Source organism: Ostrinia nubilalis, chromosome 6, assembly GCF_963855985.1.
Source record: "Ostrinia nubilalis chromosome 6, ilOstNubi1.1, whole genome shotgun sequence".
In the NCBI taxonomy this organism is placed as follows: domain Eukaryota; kingdom Metazoa; phylum Arthropoda; class Insecta; order Lepidoptera; family Crambidae; genus Ostrinia; species Ostrinia nubilalis.
The window spans coordinates 7449480-7470311 of NC_087093.1; the positions used below are offsets into that span (position 1 = coordinate 7449480).

At 38.6% G+C, this 20832-nt stretch overlaps 1 protein-coding gene across 1 annotated transcript; it reads left to right on the forward strand.

Annotated features, from left to right (window-relative positions):
* Positions 1-1290: 1290 nt before the first annotated feature.
* Positions 1291-3271, forward strand: LOC135072920 (barrier-to-autointegration factor). The gene is made up of 2 exons (XM_063966939.1): positions 1291-1632; positions 2887-3271. The coding sequence occupies exons 1-2, from the start codon at positions 1507-1509 to the stop codon at positions 3031-3033; spliced, it is 273 nt and encodes a 90-aa protein (XP_063823009.1). The 5' UTR covers positions 1291-1506; the 3' UTR covers positions 3034-3271.
* Positions 3272-20832: the final 17561 nt, after the last annotated feature.

The following is a 20832-nucleotide window of genomic DNA, read 5'->3' on the forward strand; positions in this document are numbered from 1 at the left end:
ACTTAAGCTGAGAATTGCATTTGTGTGAGTGCACACCGATAGTTTAGAGTGGCAATCGGCTTGAAGCGCGGTGCGTCCCGCGCATGGTTTATTATAGCAAGCGGCCTGAAGCGCGGCGCGTCCGCCACGCACCGCTTCCTTGTCGCTCACATACTTCACTTCACCCCCGGTACTGGTAGCAGATACGTGTAATTTTATGTAATTGTGTTCCAAATATTAGTGAAATGGCTCCTACTGTAAGTGAATTTCCTGTACGAAATCCATTAAGCAGCCAAGTGAAAGAAATTTTATGCAAATTGAATACGTATTTTAAAGGTGTGAACGAAAAGTTTTTAGTCTGTTTTTATTTTGTAATTTTATAAAGTTTGTCTTTTTGTTGTATTTTGTAAGGCTGGCTGGACGCCCTCTCTATAAACGGTGCTCGCAGAATATCAGCGTCGAGGTACTTCGTGCCTTGGCATATGCTGAGCGAGGACCTGTTTTTATTTATTTATTTATTTAAAAGGATGTGTCAAGTGTCGTTACATCGGCCCAATTGGTAGCAAGTGTTTTATAGACTTCCTTTTAATAAAACATTAATTTTATTTGTATGTGTTTTACTAACACTTTTGGCGAGCACTTACACAAATGCAATTCTCAGCTTAAGTTGATAGGACTGTATGTAATAATGAAATAGGGAGATTCGACGAACATTATTTTATTGTATTAATACAAACGTTTGGACATAGGATTTATTTACATTAATTAATTAGTATATTGACCAAATAAAAAAAAACTTTCTTTTCCAAATACTTACTTCCTGCCAATAGGTAGGCAGTATCAAATTTTTAACATAGAATTTCGATTATATTCGTAAGTACCTACACTATTCTTAAAAATATTACAAAATTAGGAATTTGTGCTTTCCAGTGGCAACACTTCTTGAAATTTAGTTTTTTGCAAATTTAGTGTATTAATTAATGTAAAATAAATAAAATAATATTTACTGATGGAAGGTAATATTGTCCTTTTCAAGATTTGAAGTTTCAGATCTCTTTTTACAATAAAATACACTGCAATTCACCATTTTTGTCTCAGCACGTTACTCATCAATAGTGACATTTGGAATATGTCATTGGTGGCGCTGCAACTAGTTTTTATAAACTGAGTTAACCACTGGTCTACTCACATTGCTAGAGGGGATTGCCTGTCAGTTCCACTCCTGGGTTAATAACTCTATGTGGTCGGGCTATACTATTTTATTCTTCTGTGGTTTTATTCTTGTCAGGCGTCGATTGATTTTTAATCTGTGGCTCAAACTTGCGTCAAGTGTCAAGTTGCGTGCGTCTTTTCGTTCGATTCGATGATTGAAATTGTATTGTATGCTTTTTGTTGTCATAATTTTTGTACTTTGCGTATTTTTTTGTGAAATTCCTTCTGTAAAAGTGCTTACATTAAGTAAGTTTCTCAATAAAACATTCGTGTACACGATATTATTGGAGCTTCCAAAGCACCACAACCGGGAAAATGTCAAGCACATCACAAAAGCATCGCAATTTTGTTGCGGAGCCTATGGGAGAAAAACCAGTCACTGATTTGGCTGGTGTCGGAGAAGTGTTAGGCAAAAGACTGGAAACTGCTGGATTTGATAAGGTATTATTACTATTCCTACTTAATTTTTTTTAGAAAGACTACCGGTAAATTGCAAGGTTAAATGACGTCATTGTGTTGTAAATTTTCTGTTTTCTTTCGAAAATCGCTCATTAGAAAAATTTCATCGTCTATCTGTAGTAACTGACGTCATGGCCTCCAATGTCTTGACTGAATAAAACCATCAACATGTTTTTAAATTTATATTTCAATATTACCAATGATTTCCGACCACAAGTTGTGTAGCTGTTAGACTAGGCGCAGACCACCGATTTCTAGTTGGCCGATAGTGGGCCCGATTTTAATTTGTATGAAGAGTCGGCCAAATCAAATCGGTGTAATGTGCCCATTTCCATACATGCCCATACTGATCAACTGCCCGACTAAACTATCGGCCGACGAAAAATCGATGGTCTGCGCCTAGGCTTACAGTCAAAACTCATAATCGATCAAAACCACCTTTGACTGCAAAAATCAGTCAAAAGTGGTTTTGTCTGATGCCCTTGGTCAATATGCTTTAGTCAAAATCACTTTTGAGTGCACAAAATCAGCTGAAATATTGTTTAGCCTGATTTAAAATTTTACCAATCAGTCAAAATTCATACAAAATGTTATGATTAGTGTAAATTACTTGGAAATCATAAAAATGTGTTATAAAACCATTTTAAAGTGTAACATTACTGTGATATGTGCATACAAAATGATCACACCTATCTTAGCTAGTACTTTTAAGATAATTATCTAGGTATTCGTCAGGTAAAAGATAAGTAGATTACCAATTTGTTTGGTCAGTACTCTAGTGGTTTTGACTAAACGATTTGTCAAAACCGCTTTTGACTGAAAGAATCAGTCAAAAGTAGTTTTGACCGATTATGAGTTTTGACTCTAACATAGCTAAAAAATCTATTAGAAATGAGTTAGGTACCATGAATGAGTAACCCATTTCAAGGAATGCATCGAATTACAGTCACCCTGTTAGACTCAATCAAGATGATCATGATATTCATTAATTGTACATATTGATTCATATTTGATTTTTTTTATGTGACAGTAGGCAAACGAGCAGACGGATTTAAAATATGAATAAACCATAAAATAACTATATCCAAATGAATGCCTTGTTACATCAAATGATACTCTGGGAAACAGTATTCATTAAAATATAACATAGTAAAATATAATTTAACTAATAAACATTGTATGTGAAATACTTTCCATTTATCTTCTTTATGTTATCTTGTTTGTTCATTGTTACAGGCATATGTTGTACTGGGGCAGTTCCTCGTTTTGAAGAAAGACAAGGAACTTTTTCAAGAATGGATGAAAGAGACTTGTAGTGCCAACTCAAAACAATCAGCAGATTGCTATCAATGTTTGAAGGACTGGTGTGATGAATTTCTGTAAATAATTTACTATGGCTTTATTTTTAAGTTTTACATTTTGATAAAGTAATTAATAATATTTTTTTACGAAATGTACATAGGTATAAATGTGTGTAATAAATAAGTAAAACATTGTCAATTTTCGACCAAAATATTGTAATTAGCACATTGTATGGCATTCTTTTTTTATGTCATTTAAAAACCAATGTAATTATCCATAGTTAATACAATAAATAAGTAATAAATAGGAATCCCTGATACATTTTCTTCTTATTTTTACTTGTTATGTCCTCAAATATGTATGTGAAGAAATTGTTTCTCTAAGATGTTAAACACTAAACAATTTTTTCTCTACCCTATGAAATTTTCTTAACATTGTTTAAGTAGTGACAGGTTGGCAGTTCATATTAGTTATTTCATAACTTAGTATGTACGAAAACATCGAATGCCGTAATAAAGGTTTATATTAAACTAGCGGCCGCCCGCGACTTCGTACGCGTGGATCCTGTTTTACCCCCTTTTCCCGAATTTTCTTTGCTATATGTATACCTCACGGAGCCCGAGACCTTTCCAACGAATGCAAAACCGTGGAAATCGGTTCGTGCGTTCTGGAGTTATAGCGTCAGGGAGGAAAACCCGACTTATTTTTATACAGGGTGTCCCGTAATGTAACGTCAAGCCGGAACTGGGTGTTGAGGCAAGTTGTGCTGGTTATCAGAAAAATATAAAAAAAAATCTATGTGGCATATTTTAAAAATAATAGGCATTTAAAAAAAATCAAAAAAATTTACTCCAGATGACGGTCCTTTTGCTCGTGTTACCACAAATCTTCACTTTTTCCAAATTTTTTTTTTGTTATGTAACCCTGAATAATGCTTCTCTAAATTGTTATCAAAATTACAAAACCAGCTGCTCCAGCTTGGACGAAAAAAATACATTATTCCCAAAAAAAATTTGAAAATAAAATTTTTGCCTAGTTTAAACTGACTGTACTGAAAAAAAAATGTACTACGCGAGTGTGGCAAGTGACGTCATAATTTGGCGCATTTAGTAAGGATTCCAAAATGGTATAACACTTGGTAAATTTTTGCTGTAATTGTCGACAATTTTTGATTTTTGGAAATAGTCCCGTTTTTAACTTTATCTACCTTGGTTAAAAATTATTATTCTAATGTGCCCAAAATTCAAGTTTCTGTGACTGACTACCGTACAGTCAGTCACAGAAACTTTTGTCACCATGACAGTAATTAGTAGTTGACATACTGTGACAAAAGTCACCCGTGCGCGCGCGCCTTTACTACCTGCTCTGCCTGCACTTGTACTTGGTAACAGGGATAATAAGGATATGAAGTTTCGGTTATGGATACGGTTACGGATATTAGAATAATATTATACCGGTTTCGGTTACGGTCACGGATATGAAATCATTTCAGATTATCCGAAAGTCTCGGATAATTTCGGTTACGGAATTATTAGAATTTCAAAAATGTAGGTATAATACAAATAGCAAGATGCTGCGTGAGCGTGACCCACATAGCTACTTTATGTAGGTACCAACTAAGACGACAACTATGTATGATAAAGGTAAAACAGGCTGGCATATTAGATGGTGCCAGCGAATGCCAGACAAGTTGGTAACAAATATTAAGATTTAAGGTACAATTCCAAGACGGGCCGCAGACGGTCTGCGGCCCGTTTTGGAATTGTACCTTAAATCTTCTGGTCTGCGGCAGACCGCAAACTGCAACCGCAAACTGCAAAACTATGAAATCGGCAGCGCGGCATTGCAGCTGCGGCGTGTATACTGCAGATTTCATAGAGTTTTGCAGTTTGGCCTTTATCCGAAACTATCCGTAACTTTTGAATCAGTTTCGGTTACGGTTATGGACATTTTTTTATTTCGGATATCCGATAGTTTCGGTTACAGTTACGGATATCCATAACATCCCTGCTTGGTAAGATGGCCCTCTCCGTCCCGCTCATACCTTTTAAAATGGCTTCTCCACCTCACTTAAGCCAGAAACTTGAATTTTGGGCACATTAGAATAATATTTTTAACCAAGGTAGATAAAGTTAAAAACGGGATTATTTCCAATAAACAAAAATTGTCGACAATTACAGCAAGATTTTACAAAGTGTTATACCATTTTGGAATCCTTACTAAATGCGCCAAATTATGACGTCACTTGCCACACTCGCGTAGTACAATTTTTTTTCAGTACAGTCAGTTTAAACTAAGCAAAATTTTTATTTTGATATTTTTTTTGGGAATAATGTATTTTTTTCATCCAAGTTGGAGCAGCTAGTTTTGTAATTTTGATAACAATTTAGAGAAGCATTATTCAGGGTTACATAACAAAAAAAAAATTTGGAAAAAGTGAAGATTTGTGGCAACACGAGTAAAAGGACCGTCACCTGGAGTAGAATTTTTTGATTTTTTTTAAATGCCTATTATTTTTAAAATATGCCACATAGATTTTTTTTTATATTTTTCTGATAACCAGCACAACTTGCCTCAACACCCAGTTCCGGCTTGACGTTACATTACGGGACACCCTGTATAGTAAGATTATTAAACGTGACATCGTCTTGTGCTTCTTCTCATTTTCTTCTTTTTGTCTCCTGTTCTTCTTCTGCTTTTCTTCTTTATAACTTCTTCTTCGTTTCATCTTTTTATCTATTCTTCTTCATCATGATCATCTTTTTTTTGTCTCCTGTACTGCTTTTCTTTGTCTCTTCTTATTCTATTCTTCTTCTCATTATTACTATCTTCTTTTTTTTCTTCATTGTACTATGTACCTATGTATAATACAGTGTGAATCACGTAAGTGTACATATGAATTAAAGTGAAACTAGACCTATTTTTATCGACAAAAAAGAGGTCAATTTTTTTTATTTTTATAATTTTTTTTTCTTTCAATTATTGTAAAGAAAACGTAATAACTTTTTAACTTTGAAAACCACCTGTTATAGGGGCATTTTTTAAAGAAATTTATGAAATTACCAAAAAAAACACGAATTTAAAAGCAGATTTTTTTCAAAAAGTATCATTTTTTATTATTTGTTGCCATTTTCTGAGTATTTTATGTATTTTTTAGTATTGTCTGTTATTTAGCATTATTACTGTTTATATTTTATCAGGATATACCTCTTAGTTTAAAAGTTATTACGTTTTCTTTACAATAAGTAATTAAAAGAAAAAAAAATCTATTTTTTTTTTAAATCTCAAAAAAATTTTGACCTCTTTTGTCGATAAAAATAGGTCTAGTTTCACCTTAATTCATATGTGCACTTTATCGTGACTCACACTGTATAAGAAGTAGATGAGCAGAAGAGACAAAGAAGAAAAGCATGAAAGACAGAAGACGCAAAGAAGAAAATAGAAGAAGACGATATGAGCCACGGAACATAGAATTTCTATTTATGTGTTATGAGTACCTATTCGATGTTATGCCATTCGATGAAACTGCTTTCGTTACGTTTTTGCATTAGAATAACAATACCTGCAACCTGAAATCGAACCCACAACCTTCAGCCGAAGCCCACCCGCCCGAATATCATAAATCTTAACCGTAAAAAAGGTTTTCAGCGATTGCTTAAATGGGTAGTTACCTACTAACTATTATAATAATAGATATTTTATAGGGTGTGTTTCTATGAGTTCAACAGTGATTAATACCTAATATTCGATTTGCTTTATACGTATTTGCTTCTTTTACACGAACCTACTCTGAATTAGATGTTACACACGACAGCACATTTTGTTGCAAACGCACCTAACAACTGCACAAGAACCCACAGTGGTTACGTTGACGTGCCGGCGTCTGTTCCTACCTACCTATAACTTGCTTATAATATAGAGGTACACACCTGTATACATACACACCCACACCACCAGTCGTTGTAAATAGTATAATATGACTATAGTATACCTACTAGCTTTCTGCCCGCGGCTTCGCCCGCGTGGAATTTTGTCTATCACAGAAAAACTTTATCAAAAACCGAGATAAAAACTATCCTATGTCCTTTCCCGGGACTCAAACTATCTCTATACCAAATTTCATCAAAATCGGTTCAGTGGTTAAGGCGTGAAAGACACGGCAAACAGAGTTACTTTCGCATTTATAATATTAGTATAGATTTTAAGATACAAGCTGTGCCCGCGATTTCGTAGGCGCGATAATAGTTCGTTTAATTTTTGCAACATTTGGGGGCACGGCAGTGCCCCCGCCAAGTCAAGCGCGAAGCAAACACTGCCGTACCATCCTTTACTGGAACCATTTCGCCGCATTTTCAGGGCTCTATCTATTTGAGAACCTCTGGATAAGACCAGAACGCTGAAATTTTCGTTATCTAGTAAGCTATAATCACATACTTAAAATCCAAAATTTCAAGTCTGTAGGTCATTTAGTTTCAAAGTTAAGCGAAAGCAAAGTTTCGCATTTATGACACTCACTCACTTACTGATGATCATCAAAATAAAAAAAATAAAAATAGTACAAGTTTTACAAAACAATAAAACTTGTATTATTGAGCAGAGACGATGCACAGCATCTGGTGAGAGATGCGTCTACTTCCGGTGTAGTTTTTTACCATTTTATACCTTAAATGACGTCATTTCCGCAATTATTTAATAGGAATTGATTTGACTTACTTCCGTTTGCCGCCATTTTAGTCACCTGGGGGCGAGCTTGCTCGGAGTTCTTCATAGAGAGCTCACCAGGAGGCCTTCTTGGGATGCTGTGCATCGTCTCTGCTCAATAATACAAGTTTTATTGTTTTGTAAAACTTGTATTATTCGGCATGTGACGATGCACAGCATCTGGTGAGAGACTTGTTTATTAGCTCCTGGTGACTACTTACCAATGGCGCTATGTGATGAAAGATTTTCGAGTTTCTGTAACAGAACTACACTTGCGAGCAAAAGTATGGAATCACTTACATGATGTTGTTTCCACGCGATCTTGTGTACTAACGAATTTGTTAGTAACAATAAAAGTGACACCATTTTAAAGATTAAACTTTTAACTTTAAATTGATACCAAATTCATTTAAATCACATCAGTATTTAAAAAGATATCCCGGCTGATGAGAAGAAGTAAGGAAAAAGACATGTTTCAACTCTTTGATACGTCGCGAGTTGCGGCCTATTTACCCCCTATAAAAGCACGTGTTTTCGGATTTTGCTTTCACACGTTGATCCTTACACATCTCCGCTTCTTTTGACACTTTTCCTGGTATTCTACACCTTCAGAAGCAGCACAAATCGTTGCATTATTGCAAGAAGAGCTCAGCCAGCGGGCTGTCGCACGTCAGCTCCACATAAGCCAGTCCTGGGTTTCGAAAGTTTTAAGACGCTTTCGGGAGACTGGTGGCTTTATCCCGAGACCAAGTTCTGAACAGCGCCGGTGCACATCGCAGAGGGATGACCGTTTTTTCATGTCAAACTCTCTATGAAATCGTTATTTGACTGATATCGACGTCCAGTAAGAGCTCAGAAATGTTCGTAGGATAGCTGTTAGCGAGTGGACAGTTCGTCTAAGATATGAGCAATAGAATTTGACTCCAAAAAGGTCTGCCACAGGCTCGAAACTGACGGCAGGTCACCGACTAGCACGCTTTCAATTAGCTCGCACTTATTTTGATGGGAAGGCGAGTAATGGAGGCGAGTTTTGTTCTCCGATGAATGCAGACTGTGTTTGCAGTGCAGCAGTCGAAGAGGTCGGGTCTATAGGCGGCCTGGGGAGAGATTTGTGCAGTGCTGGTTCGCTGAAACAATGGCTTATAGGGGTGGCTTGCTCGACTTCCCATCGAGATGTGTACGAGCAAATTGAAAGCGTGCTTATCGGTGGCCTGCCGTCAGTTTCGAGCCCGTGGCAGGCCTTTTTGGAGTCAAATTCTATTGCTTATATCTTAGACGAACTGTCCACTTGCTAACAGCTATCCTACGAACATTTCTGAGCTCTTGCTGGACGTCGATACCAGTCAAATGATGATTTTGTAGAGAGGTTGACATAAAAAAACGGTCATTCCTCTGCGATGTGCACCGGCGCTGTTCAGAACTTGGTCTCGGGATAAAGCCACCAGTCTCCCGAAAGCGTCTTAAAACTTTCGAAACCCAGGACTGGCTTATGTGGAGCTGACGTGCGACAGCCCGCTGGCTGAGCTCTTCTTGCAATAATGCAACGATTTGTGCTGCTTCTGAAGGTGTAGAATACCAGGAAAAGTGTCAAAAGAAGCGGAGATGTGTAAGGATCAACGTGTGAAAGCAAAATCCGAAAACACGTGCTTTTATAGGGGGTAAATAGGCCGCAACTCGCGACGTATCAAAGAGTTGAAACATGTCTTTTTCCTTACTTCTTCTCATCAGCCGGGATATCTTTTTAAATACTGATGTGATTTAAATGAATTTGGTATCAATTTAAAGTTAAAAGTTTAATCTTTAAAATGGTGTCACTTTTATTGTTACTAACAAATTCGTTAGTACACAAGATCGCGTGGAAACAACATCATGTAAGTGATTCCATAGTTTTGCTCGCGAGTGTAGATTAGAACATGATTAATTTCAGGGTATTAACATGTTTTGTTCTAAATGCCCAGTGAGAGCAGCACTAATATCACAAAGTAGGAGGGTTTGTACTTTTGTATGTTTGAAATGAATAAACTGGAAAGCTACTGAACTGAATTCAGAAATTCTTTCCTCATTAAAATGCAGATTGAGTGTGTATTAATATAATTTGCCCGCATGGCAGTAAGATTCATGCGAGTCATCAACATAAGTTTATAATACAGGCGTACGATGTGATTGAAGAGTATCCAACATGCTTTAGATCTGTTGATTGAAAGTTATTAATTAAATAATATTTTATTTGGTGTATCGGTCGTAGATCAGTTAATAAAAGTGTCTGCCTTATAATATTGCTATTATTGTTCTGCCTACGCCAATATCTCGTCATATAATTTCATCTATGGCTAAATATCAACCCAAATTAAAGATGCCACAACGAAGTCAACAATACCAGGAGAGGTTTTAAATTCAACAACCTTTATACTGTTTTTATCCATGTAGATTCCTAGTATTACTTGGTGTTGAAAAATAAATAAATAATGTGTTATTATATTCCGCTGTTCGCCTCTGCTCGCCTGATTCCAGTAACTTACGCAACCGTAGCAAGGGCATACATAATAAATGCTGTTTTTTGGGATTTGCTGTCATTTTTCCCAGTTGTTTGTATGATGCCGTAACGGTGCCAAACTTACTCGTAGGTCAAGGTTTATTAACTTAATCTTGAAATTATTCAGGTGAGACTATGTTTTGTCATGTCAGCAGCTGATGTAGATGGTAGGAGAAAAATATACATAAGCTAGTCTACGAGAAGCCTCGTAAAGGTCACATTTTAGATACCTACTGTTGGGTTTAAGGCCTTTATCAGGAAGTGAAATTGGTTAAGCTTTTATGCTTAGTAAGAAAATGAAAGTTATCTTTAATATAGTTTTAGATTAGTAATACTAAAAAATTACATGTTAACCTGATCCTGACGTGGAGGTCACCATGTGGTAAGAACATGGTGGAGATTCTATATTTTGAGGGTCGGCCTCGAGCCCTGCTAAGAAAAGCCAGAAAGGTCACTTCGAGGTGCTAAGCAGGTACCTTTTGCTGTGGTGAGAAACGGGACAGCAAAGATTTAGCCTAGTTTACCACCATAGCCACCCTGGTTGAAGTCGTTGCAAAGGCTGCTGGTGAATCTCTGTGGGGTCTCTGGATCAGTGGCGGCGTAAGGCGTGGGTGACGTGGGCCACCGCCTACGGCCTCGCGGTACAAGGGGCCTCGCGCCTCAAAAAAAATGTTTTTTAATATTAATCTAATTTTTATGAATAAAAACTTGTCAGTGTTCATTGTTTTTTTATTATTACTTTTTAGGGTTCCGTACCTCAAAAGGAAAAAACGGAACCCTTATAGGATCACTTTGTTGTCCGTCTGTCCGTCCGTCTGTCAAGACCCTTTTTCTCAGGAACGCGTGGAGGTATGAAGCTGAAATTTATATCAATTACTCAGGTCTACTGTCCCTTGAAGCTGTGAAAAAATCAAACTTCTAAGCCAACGCAATCAAAAGATACAGCCGTTTATGCCGCAAATTTTCGACACTTGCAAGGGAATCAAAACCTACAGGGTGCTTCCCGTGAACTCAGAATCTTGAAATTTGGTACGAAGCAACGTCTTATAGCATAGATAAAGGAAAAATTACGAAAACCATAAATTTTTAGTTACATCACATAATATATATTTTTTTAATAATTTTAAACTTACTACCCATTTCCTCATAAACGCGTAGAGGTATTAAATTGAAATTCATACCAAATACTCAGGTCTATAATACCTTTAAGCTGTAACAAAATCCAACTTCTATGTCAACGCAATCAAAAGAAACAGCAATTTAAGCTGCATATTTTGAAACTCGCAAGTACTCGCAAGGGAATCAAAACCTAAAGGGTACTTCCAGTCGACCTAGAATCTTGAAATTTGGCATGAAGCAACGTTTTATAGCACTTATTAAATTTTTAGTTATATTACAAAATATATATTTTTTAATAAATATAAACTTATGAATTTCATTTTGCAATAAAAATACCATAGTTATGACTCGATTGTCGTAATGAACGAACTTTGTAAACCTTGCAGGTTTGTACGGAACCCTCGGTGCGCGAGTCCGACTCGCACTTGGCCGGTTTTTTATAATTCAGTTCGCCACAGAACAAGGCCTCGCGAAATCTGTCTTGCCCACATCAAATTTAGGTCTTGCCCCGCCACTGCTCTGGATATCCAGTTTCCCGAACTTTTGGAATATATACCTTTGGATTTGAACCCAGGAGATGCCACTAAGTAGGTTGTTTCCCCCGTAAATCGACCTAGATCGTCAGATAAATTTGATTGAATCGACCTGGGAGATAATATTTTGCGCTGTCAGAGCTATTTTTACCCGACTGAACCGAAAGGAGGTGATGTTTTTCAAGTTGAAAAGTTAGAGAGACAGTTCCAATAGAGGCTCTGAATGTGCCCCTTCCTCCCTTAGTTTCGAGTATAGGCTATGCTTTGATTGTCCGATAGCAAAATTAGTGAACGCACATGAAATGAATGAAAGATCGCTGATTATGATTTCTGATATTTTGTAGACATCCAGATGGTTGTTAAGAGATGCTGAGCTGGAGTCTTGTGTATTGGATCGGTTGTGTGGGGTCGAGTTGTGATGAGCCCTCACTGGAGATCAAGCTTACCATTATAGGCACTTGTTGAGTCGTATAGATTTCGTATTTACCAACAAAACCCTTAGAGATGACGACTTGTAGAACCTGAGTTCACGTAATTGACAAGGTTTAAAGTGTTCCAGAAGATAAAATGTTACACACTAACCTTCCGTTCTAGTAGTTGCTGTCTCGTCTGGTTTGTCAAAGGTGACGAGGTTTAGTAAGTAGTTTGTGATTGTATCAATGTTTTTCGGTATGCAGTAGAGAACGAGAGATTGATAATTTTAGGGTACCTTGACAAGACATGCGGAGAGGCCGGCGGTGTCTCTGTGATCGGTATCTGCATCCAGATTTAGAATTTAGCATTCAACTACTTCAGATTGGATCAATACTTACATAATTGTATCTACTGATTAGGACGTTTAATAGAATAGGTTGTTTGGTCTGTCCTTCTTGCGAAGGGATATTGTGAGGAGCAGGCTCATGCTGAGCGGTGCCTTATCTGGTAATTTCAGCACCTGTTTTAACAGGATTTCGGTTTATTTGGTCAGCGTTAGACAGTCAAGAGTGTTAAAACGCTGAATAAAGCACGGCGTTGAAGGGACAAGCACCGGCTTGGAGGTGAATGGCAGACGCATCCCTGGAACCATTGTCAGGTAACAGGTTGACCTCCGCAGTCTGATGACGCCTGCCACTGCCTAAGATACGCTCAAAGTAGAGGTGGGCGCCGATATATAAAAGGCCGGCGGCGGCGCGCCGACTTTTTGACTTCGGCGGCGGCGGCGTCGGCGGCGTGACCTTGTTTGACCTTTATTCATTAGGTTTTTTTTTTAATTTGCTTTTTTAGTATGTGTCGTCAAGACTAATCAGATGATTTGCAGTTGGTTGGGGTTTGAAACGGTAGAGCTACTTTACCCTAGTAAATTAGCTCTCTTGATCATAGATACTTTGATAATTGGATAGCAAGTTTGGCTGAGATCAGGTTTTCGTGTATTTCCTAAAGGCGAGCGTACCAATGTGCCCTTAACATGTATTTTTGAGCTCTTTGGAGGCACACAGTTACTGTTAATGATGGATTAGTTGACTGTCGGTCGACCAAAGTTAGATGCCATAATTTATGTTCAGATCTGTTTTATTTATATTTATGATCTTTCCATGTTATCCTAGGGTCCAGAGGTGGAATTGTGTAAAGCAATCGTAATCATTTGACAGTTCATAACGTACGATAAAGTCAGTTAAACAAAGCGTTTGACAGAATGATCGTACGTTATGAACTGTCAAATGATTACGATTGCTTTACACAATTCCACCTCAGGTTTTTAATGCAGGTTGATTGCAGCAATGTGTCGAGGTCTAGATTGGCCGGAGTATAAGTTGACGACGTCTTAAATGATAATATTATTATGGTGAGACTTCGGGGTTTGCTTACATGCGCCACTTGGTCAGCCAAGCATTATTGGCATTTAGCTGACTTTGCAATTGCAACAGTCTAGTCACTTTAAGATCACAGTGCAACAGTCAACACACACATTACATTTGAGGAAAGCCGCAGCTTTCTGGTATCTGGGCTGCTTTACTAGTAAATATTGTAGAGTACCGGACCAAGTACAGAGAACTGGGGTACTCCAGCTCTGCAGCTAAAAAGAGAAGATTTTGTCACGGAGTTTGATTTAAAACTGTCTGTCACTGAGATAAGGTAGTAGAAGTTTAGTGTGCTGGAAGCTGGAAGGTACTTTTTACTTTCACAGAGTAGTCCTTTATGCTAAACCCAGCTGAAGCCACAGCAAAAGCAGCCGTACAGGGTTCTTTCTTTTTCAAACATTGTACTGATTATGGTTGGTATAGTTTCTGCCAAAATTAATGGTCGGGTATACTATATTACATGGGTTATACTTAGGCCAGGGAATAAACGAGCAAGAATGATCCTTTCCCATAATTTTAACAATACAAATGTCAGATTAATTGAGCGATAGAAGGAGATTTCGTAAGGCGACTTGCCAGGCTTATGGATCATTTCCAAAGTTAAGAGACTTGCAAGGGTCTCACTTGGAAAGGAGGCTCCGGGATCAACACATCTACATCAACTCAGACAGCCAAGCAGCACTGCTGGCCTTAAAATCCTTCGAATACACGTCAAAATTGGTCCAAACATGCACCGAGACACTGAATGCACTGGGAGATACCAACAAAGTAACGCTTACATGGGTACCAGGACATTCGAAGTAGCAGATAAACTCTCCAGAGATGGAGCCGATAACCCTCAAATCGGCGTAGAACCGTTCTGTGGCATCACTAAACAACGAGCCACCACGCTACTAACCGCCCTCTGCAAACAAGAGGCTATTGAGTGGTGGAAGTCTACATCGGGACAAAAACACGCAAAATCACTCATTCAGGGATATAGCAACAAAGTAACTAAGGAACTGCTAAAGTTCAAAAGATACAAAGCCTGTGCAGTGACTAGAATACTAACCGGCCACTGCAAACTAAACAAACATAAATCAAACATGAACATGACCGTGGAAACTCTGTGCAGATTCTGCCATACAGATGAAGAAACGGCCATGCATGTTCTTTGCTCATGCGGCCCGCTTATGAGCAAAAGAAGTATCCATCTCGGGCGACACATCATGCACCCGGATGAGATAGCAGATATCACGCTCCAAAGAATCTGGAAATTTATAGACTCAACGGGACTCAGCAGTGAACTCTAAAGACAAGGGCTGCCACAATAGATCAAACCTGGTCGAGCTGGCGCAAATGAAGGCCCAAAAAACAATAATAATAAGGGTCTCACTAAGTGTGTCATTGTCAAGAGCATGGACTGCATGGTGATCAGATCAAATGAAGGTGCTTTACGAAGGTCCATTTTGGCTATTTCTTTAGCTTAGCCAACTCTCTTAGCGTTCTTTCATTCGTTTCAGCCGAAAGACGTCCACTGCTGGTCAAACCGACTTAAAAAAAAAGGAGGAGGTTCTCAATTCGACCCGTATGTTTTTTTTTTTTTTTCTATGTTTGTTACGCGATAACTCCGCCAATTATGAACCGATTTGAACAAATCTTTTTTCGGCGTATAGATAATACCTCAAGGGTGGTCCCATTTAAATTTAATAATAGAAAAAACAACCCCCTAGGGTGGAAAATTGGGGATGAACTTTTTTATACGCAATATCTCCGCCGATTATAAATCAATTTGAACGATTATTTTTTTGTTGAATAGGTATTATCAAAAGGGTGCTTTCATGCGAATTTGAAGAAAATATTTCACCCCCAAGGGTGGAAAATTGGGGATGAACTTTTTATACGCAATATTTTTAATTTTTAGTTTTTTTTTTGTGTTCACGCATTTGAAGTCGGTTCATCCCCCAAAGACTGGTCCTGCGCCGCTCGCATCCAGGTACCTCCCGCGACCTTCACCAAATTGTTGGTCCACCTCGTGGGAGGCCTGCCTACGCTACGTCTTCCGAGTTCAAAGTGCAGCGCACACCTGAACTCGACGCGAAACGCGATGATGCAAATCTCGTCCATCTGCCGTCATCCCAACTAATATTATAAATGCGAAAGTAACTCTGTCTGTCTGTCTGTCTGTCTGTCTGTCTGTTACGCTTTCCCGCTTAAACCTCGCAACCGATTTTGATGAAATTTGGCATAGAGATAGTTTGAGTCCCGGGAAAGAACATAGGATAGTTTTTATCCCGGTTTTTGAAACAGGGACGCGCGCGATAAAGTTTTTCTGTGACAGACAAAATTCCACGCGGGCGAAGCCGCGGGCGGAAAGCTAGTTCACTATAATTATGTTGGCGGCGTGTTCAGATACTCTCAATGTGCGAGGAATTTGCCGCGAGGATCGGATATGTAAGCTATCTTCGGGTGCACCAGCGCCGCCAAGACAGCTAAGTCGAAGTGGTCACCATGACCGAAATCATTATCAGTAGGAATCAAAGGCAGGCATAGCTGCAAGTCTCGGATCAAGTTCAATAGGTACTTGATCTTATTTTTTTAATTGAATTGTGGATTTTTTGGATTATCCGTGTCGTTGGGTTTAAATAAACCGGCTTGTCACGTAGCAAAGGTCTGAGATTTTTCTTGTCAGTTCGCACTCATGTATTACCGAACCTAATAGGCGGAGAACACTTTGAGGGATGTACTTTGTTGCCTTCCAGAGTTTGTGGTTCCCATTTGCATTCCGAGACATATTTGCCAATCTCTGTGTGAGTGATTCTCTTAAAGTATAGTCCAATAGTGTAGGTTGTCTGCCAGACGAAGGCGGCGATTTTTTTCTTGCCAGCAAGAGGGAGCGGCGCCTCTCGCGATCAATTATTTACTAGCTAGACCAAGCAGCAACTTGAATAATGTACTGGATTAACTGTTAGTATTAAGTTATTCAATCAATTTATCAGTATATCAACGGCACTAAGTTCGCCTTGTGTACCAATTTATATGGCATTAAAGAATAAATATTATAGTTAGTTCTTCTGCGTTTGAAACACGAAACCAGAAAGTACAGTATAGGATTAAAATAAATTGTAAATAGTTGGTACAATATCAATATCGGCGCGCCGATAGCTGGTCGTCGGCGGTGGCGGCGTGAAAAAATTCGCGGCGGCGGCGGCGCGCCGGCGTGGCGCCCACCTCTAGCTCAAAGGCAGCCTCCGTAGAATTTGCTGAGTGGAAAGTCACTTGACTTTGCTATTCTTATTTGGTCAGCGCTAGACAGTCAAGAGTGTTAAGACGCTGAATAAAGCACGGCGTTGCAGGTGCAGGGGCAAGCACCGGCTTGGAGGTGAATGGCAGACGCATCCCTGGAACCATTGTCAGGTAACAGGTTGACCTCCGCAGTCTGATGACGCCTACCACTGCCTAAGATACGCTCAAAGGCAGCCTCCGTAGAGTTTGCTGAGTGGAAAGTCACTTGACTTTGCTATTCTTATTTGGTCAGCGCTAGACAGTCAAGAGTGTTAAGACGCTGAATAAAGCACGGCGTTGCAGGTGCAGGGGCAAGCACCGGCTTGGAGGTGAATGGCAGACGCATCCCTGGAACCATTGTCAGGTAAAAGGTTGACCTCCGCAGAATGATGACGCCTGCCAATGCCCAAGATAGGTACGCTCAAAGGCAGCTTCCATAGAATTTGCTGAGTGGATGGTCATTTGACTTATTGGTCGTCAAGGGGACCTGAAGGGACTGATTTGGAATCCTTGGCTTTTTGTTTTATTAGTATTTGACGATTTGTAAGAACTAATTTAATCAGTCTAAGCAAATAAAAATATTATTATGTTTTGATTTTGCTTGAAGTGACCGGCTAGAGAACCAAGGTCGGATTATTTTTTAGATATCACCAGTACGAGCACAGGGTGATTTTGCCGAACAAAAATCCAGCACTGGGAGGGTGCTCCTCGCACAATGGTTATTAGGAATTTTAGTCAGGATACGCTCGTGACATGTTCAAATTCAAATTCAAAAACGTTTATTGCATGTCACATTACAATTTATATGTTGTTGCAAAATAGAAGTATACATGTTCGATGCACTTAGCACATTTTGTCATACTTATTAAGCTTCATGATTTGCAAAAAACATTAGAATTTAATAATTCAAGCTGTAAGCTGGCTCAGTGTTGGGGGTGGCCACCCAGTCTACTAATAGTTGTAGTTTAAAGTGCTTTGTTGATGTGGTAAAGCATTTGTAGGTGCTTTATTTTATGAGCACAATGAGCCTTTTTAAATGAGTATTTATTAAGAAACTCGTACCAGAAAGAGTTATCGTTCGATTGTGGTGATGCTAACAACGTATTTTGATTGGTAATGTTTGCGATTGGGGCTGACGGGGCCGCCGTTAAAATTGTATAAGATGGTTGTGGGTACGTTATTCAATCTATTTATACAATATAGAGATTCGCGAGAATGCTCATTTGATCGAAAAGAGTGTTAAAGCTATCAGAATCCCACGTACCTCGTTTCATCCGTTTTGAATCTCGCCGGGGTCCGAGTTTCTCCGGTATCCGACGCTCTGGGTCCACCTACCTGCTCGTCGTCCGGAAGACACTCGTCCCCTTTGGCGCCAACCACCATCACGTACATGTAGTTCGCGGTCACACACGCGCGGTCAATTGCACTTTTTAATTTTAAACTTAGTATAAGAACGTTGAGAGATAAATTATTTCAGTAAAAATCTGAGCAGAGTTTCTGCTTACGATGTTGCTAGTTTGGAAGTTAAAGCACAGAATAATAATAAGTACTACGTACAGAAGTTTTACTTCGCGAAGGTATTTAAAAAAATGTATGCTCAATGTCATTAACAATATGGTGTAATTTAGCTTGTCTCAAGAGTCAAGCAAGTTTGTCAGAAGTTTTGTTGACAAACGTCAGTGATCGGTACTGCGCCGAAGCTATAGGGCTGACTTCGGTAAAATGATGTGACGTGAGGTGCCAATCTGCAGAAAATGGCGGAGGAAATACATGATTTAGCATGAATTATCATGAATAATATTAACTACTTATATACCTCTCAGTGTCTTCAGGCAACTTAAAAAAGTACATTCTGTGTTTTTATTATTATTTAGGCAGTTAAATACTGCACAGTATTTAGTACACCATTTTCTTTATTTTTTTCCATCATACACAAGAATACGCGTGCGTGAGTCAATGTTCGCTCGTATGTGAGGCCTTGTCGAATAGTACTCTTGTAGGGGGCAATCGTGCGTGTTTTGTTTTCGATGTAAACTCGCGGAGATGAACAGGCCTGGTTAAAGACGCTATGAAGAACTCCGAGCAAGCTCGCCCCCAGGTGACTAAAATGGCGGCAAACGGAAGTAAGTCAAATCAATTCCTATTAAATAATTGCGGAAATGACGTCATTTAAGGTATAAAATGGTAAAAAACTACACCGGAAGTAGACGCATCTCTCACCAGATGCTGTGCATCGTCACATGCCGAATAATTGTTTATTTCTGTAAATCATTTACAATAAAGTTACCGGGGTCTCCCAGAAAGTAATCGTAAGATACTTGTGTTGGGAGTACCTCGCTCTTCCACCTTAGTTACAAATTCGTTTAGATTTACGTGATAGATTTGCTAGTAGTAGGTAATAACATTGTTAAGTACACAAGGTTATAATTGAGGTAAGTGTGCATGGGTGTGATGTGTATGTATGTAAATGTGAGGTAAGTGTCCTTAGGTGTGATATGAGTAGGTATATGTATGTAAATGTTAGTATGTGAGTATGGGTGTGATGCGAGTATAAAATATGTTTGTAAATGTGAGGTAAGTGTACATGGGTGTGGTGTGTATGTATGTAAATGTGAGGTATGTGTGCATGGGTGTGATGTGAGTATATGTATGTAAATGTGAGGTAAGTATGCATGGGTGTAATGTGAGTATATTGTATGTAAATGTACAAGTGAGGTAAGTGTGCATGGGTGTGATGAGAGTATAAAATATGTATGTAGATGTGAGGCAAATGTGCATGGGTGTGATGTGTATGTTATGTTGTGTGTCAATTTCAACTTCATCTAATTCTTACGAAAATATTTTCCACCTCAACGTAATCGAGTGTAAAAAGCCAATCAGTGAGACATTTCTTACACTCAAACAGTAACTTGGGGTAAAATTAAGAATGCGATTAATTTTATTATAAACGTGTGGGGCTTGAGATAAGTTTTGCCGAGTGGCAAAGACAGTTCGCGAAGGATAGGTAGGGGCCACGATATCGCACCTTCTTTTACTGAGTTTAGCATTATCAAGAGGTAGCGTTTTATGATATCTTAGTGTCAAATGCAAAATATATAGTTTCCTGACAGTAAGTAGTTTGGAGGTTTTATATAGGGCATCGGTAGAGAATCTAAAGGGCTTACAGTACATTACCTTAATCAGGGACCTTTGAGCTCGTTCTAATTCTATAAAATATGACTTCGCTGCTCCTCCCCATACTGGGATGCAATAGGTTATTACGGACTGAGCTAGTGCGATATATATTATGTTCAGTAGTGCGGTACACATGACATGCCTCAGAGATTTGAAAACCCACATGAGTTTCCTTACCTAATAGAAAATAGAACTAGTACTTCCCATAAACTCAACTCAGAGAGCCGAAATTTGGTACAGAGTTAGGGTTTAATGACTACATAAAGAGAAAACTATAAAAACTAGGAAAATCGAAGATCTGGAGTAACACCACATTCATACTACTAGCGCCACACCGGCACCGTGGTGTTCGCCTATACCGCTCACCGCTAGATGGCGCTAGCACTTTGAGCGTCATTTTTCTGCACCGCGGTGTCCAGATTTTTTTTCCTTTCTAGATCGCCACGTCGATTAAGTTGAATGTTGTGTAAATATTTGAATTTCGTTAATTTCGTTTATTATGGTGAGGATGGCTAAGGTTAAGTTATTAAAACAACTTTTGCTTTGTTGTCAAGGCCAAGTCACACAACACTAACTATAATAATAAAAAAATTGCAGTAAGGAACCATAGACTTGGCACGACTTTGTCTAGATTTCATTACTTTTAAGAGATAAACAAGCAGCTCCATCGAGACTTGGCTAGTTTTTTACAGAATGTTTTTGGTGGGATTTTTCTTTA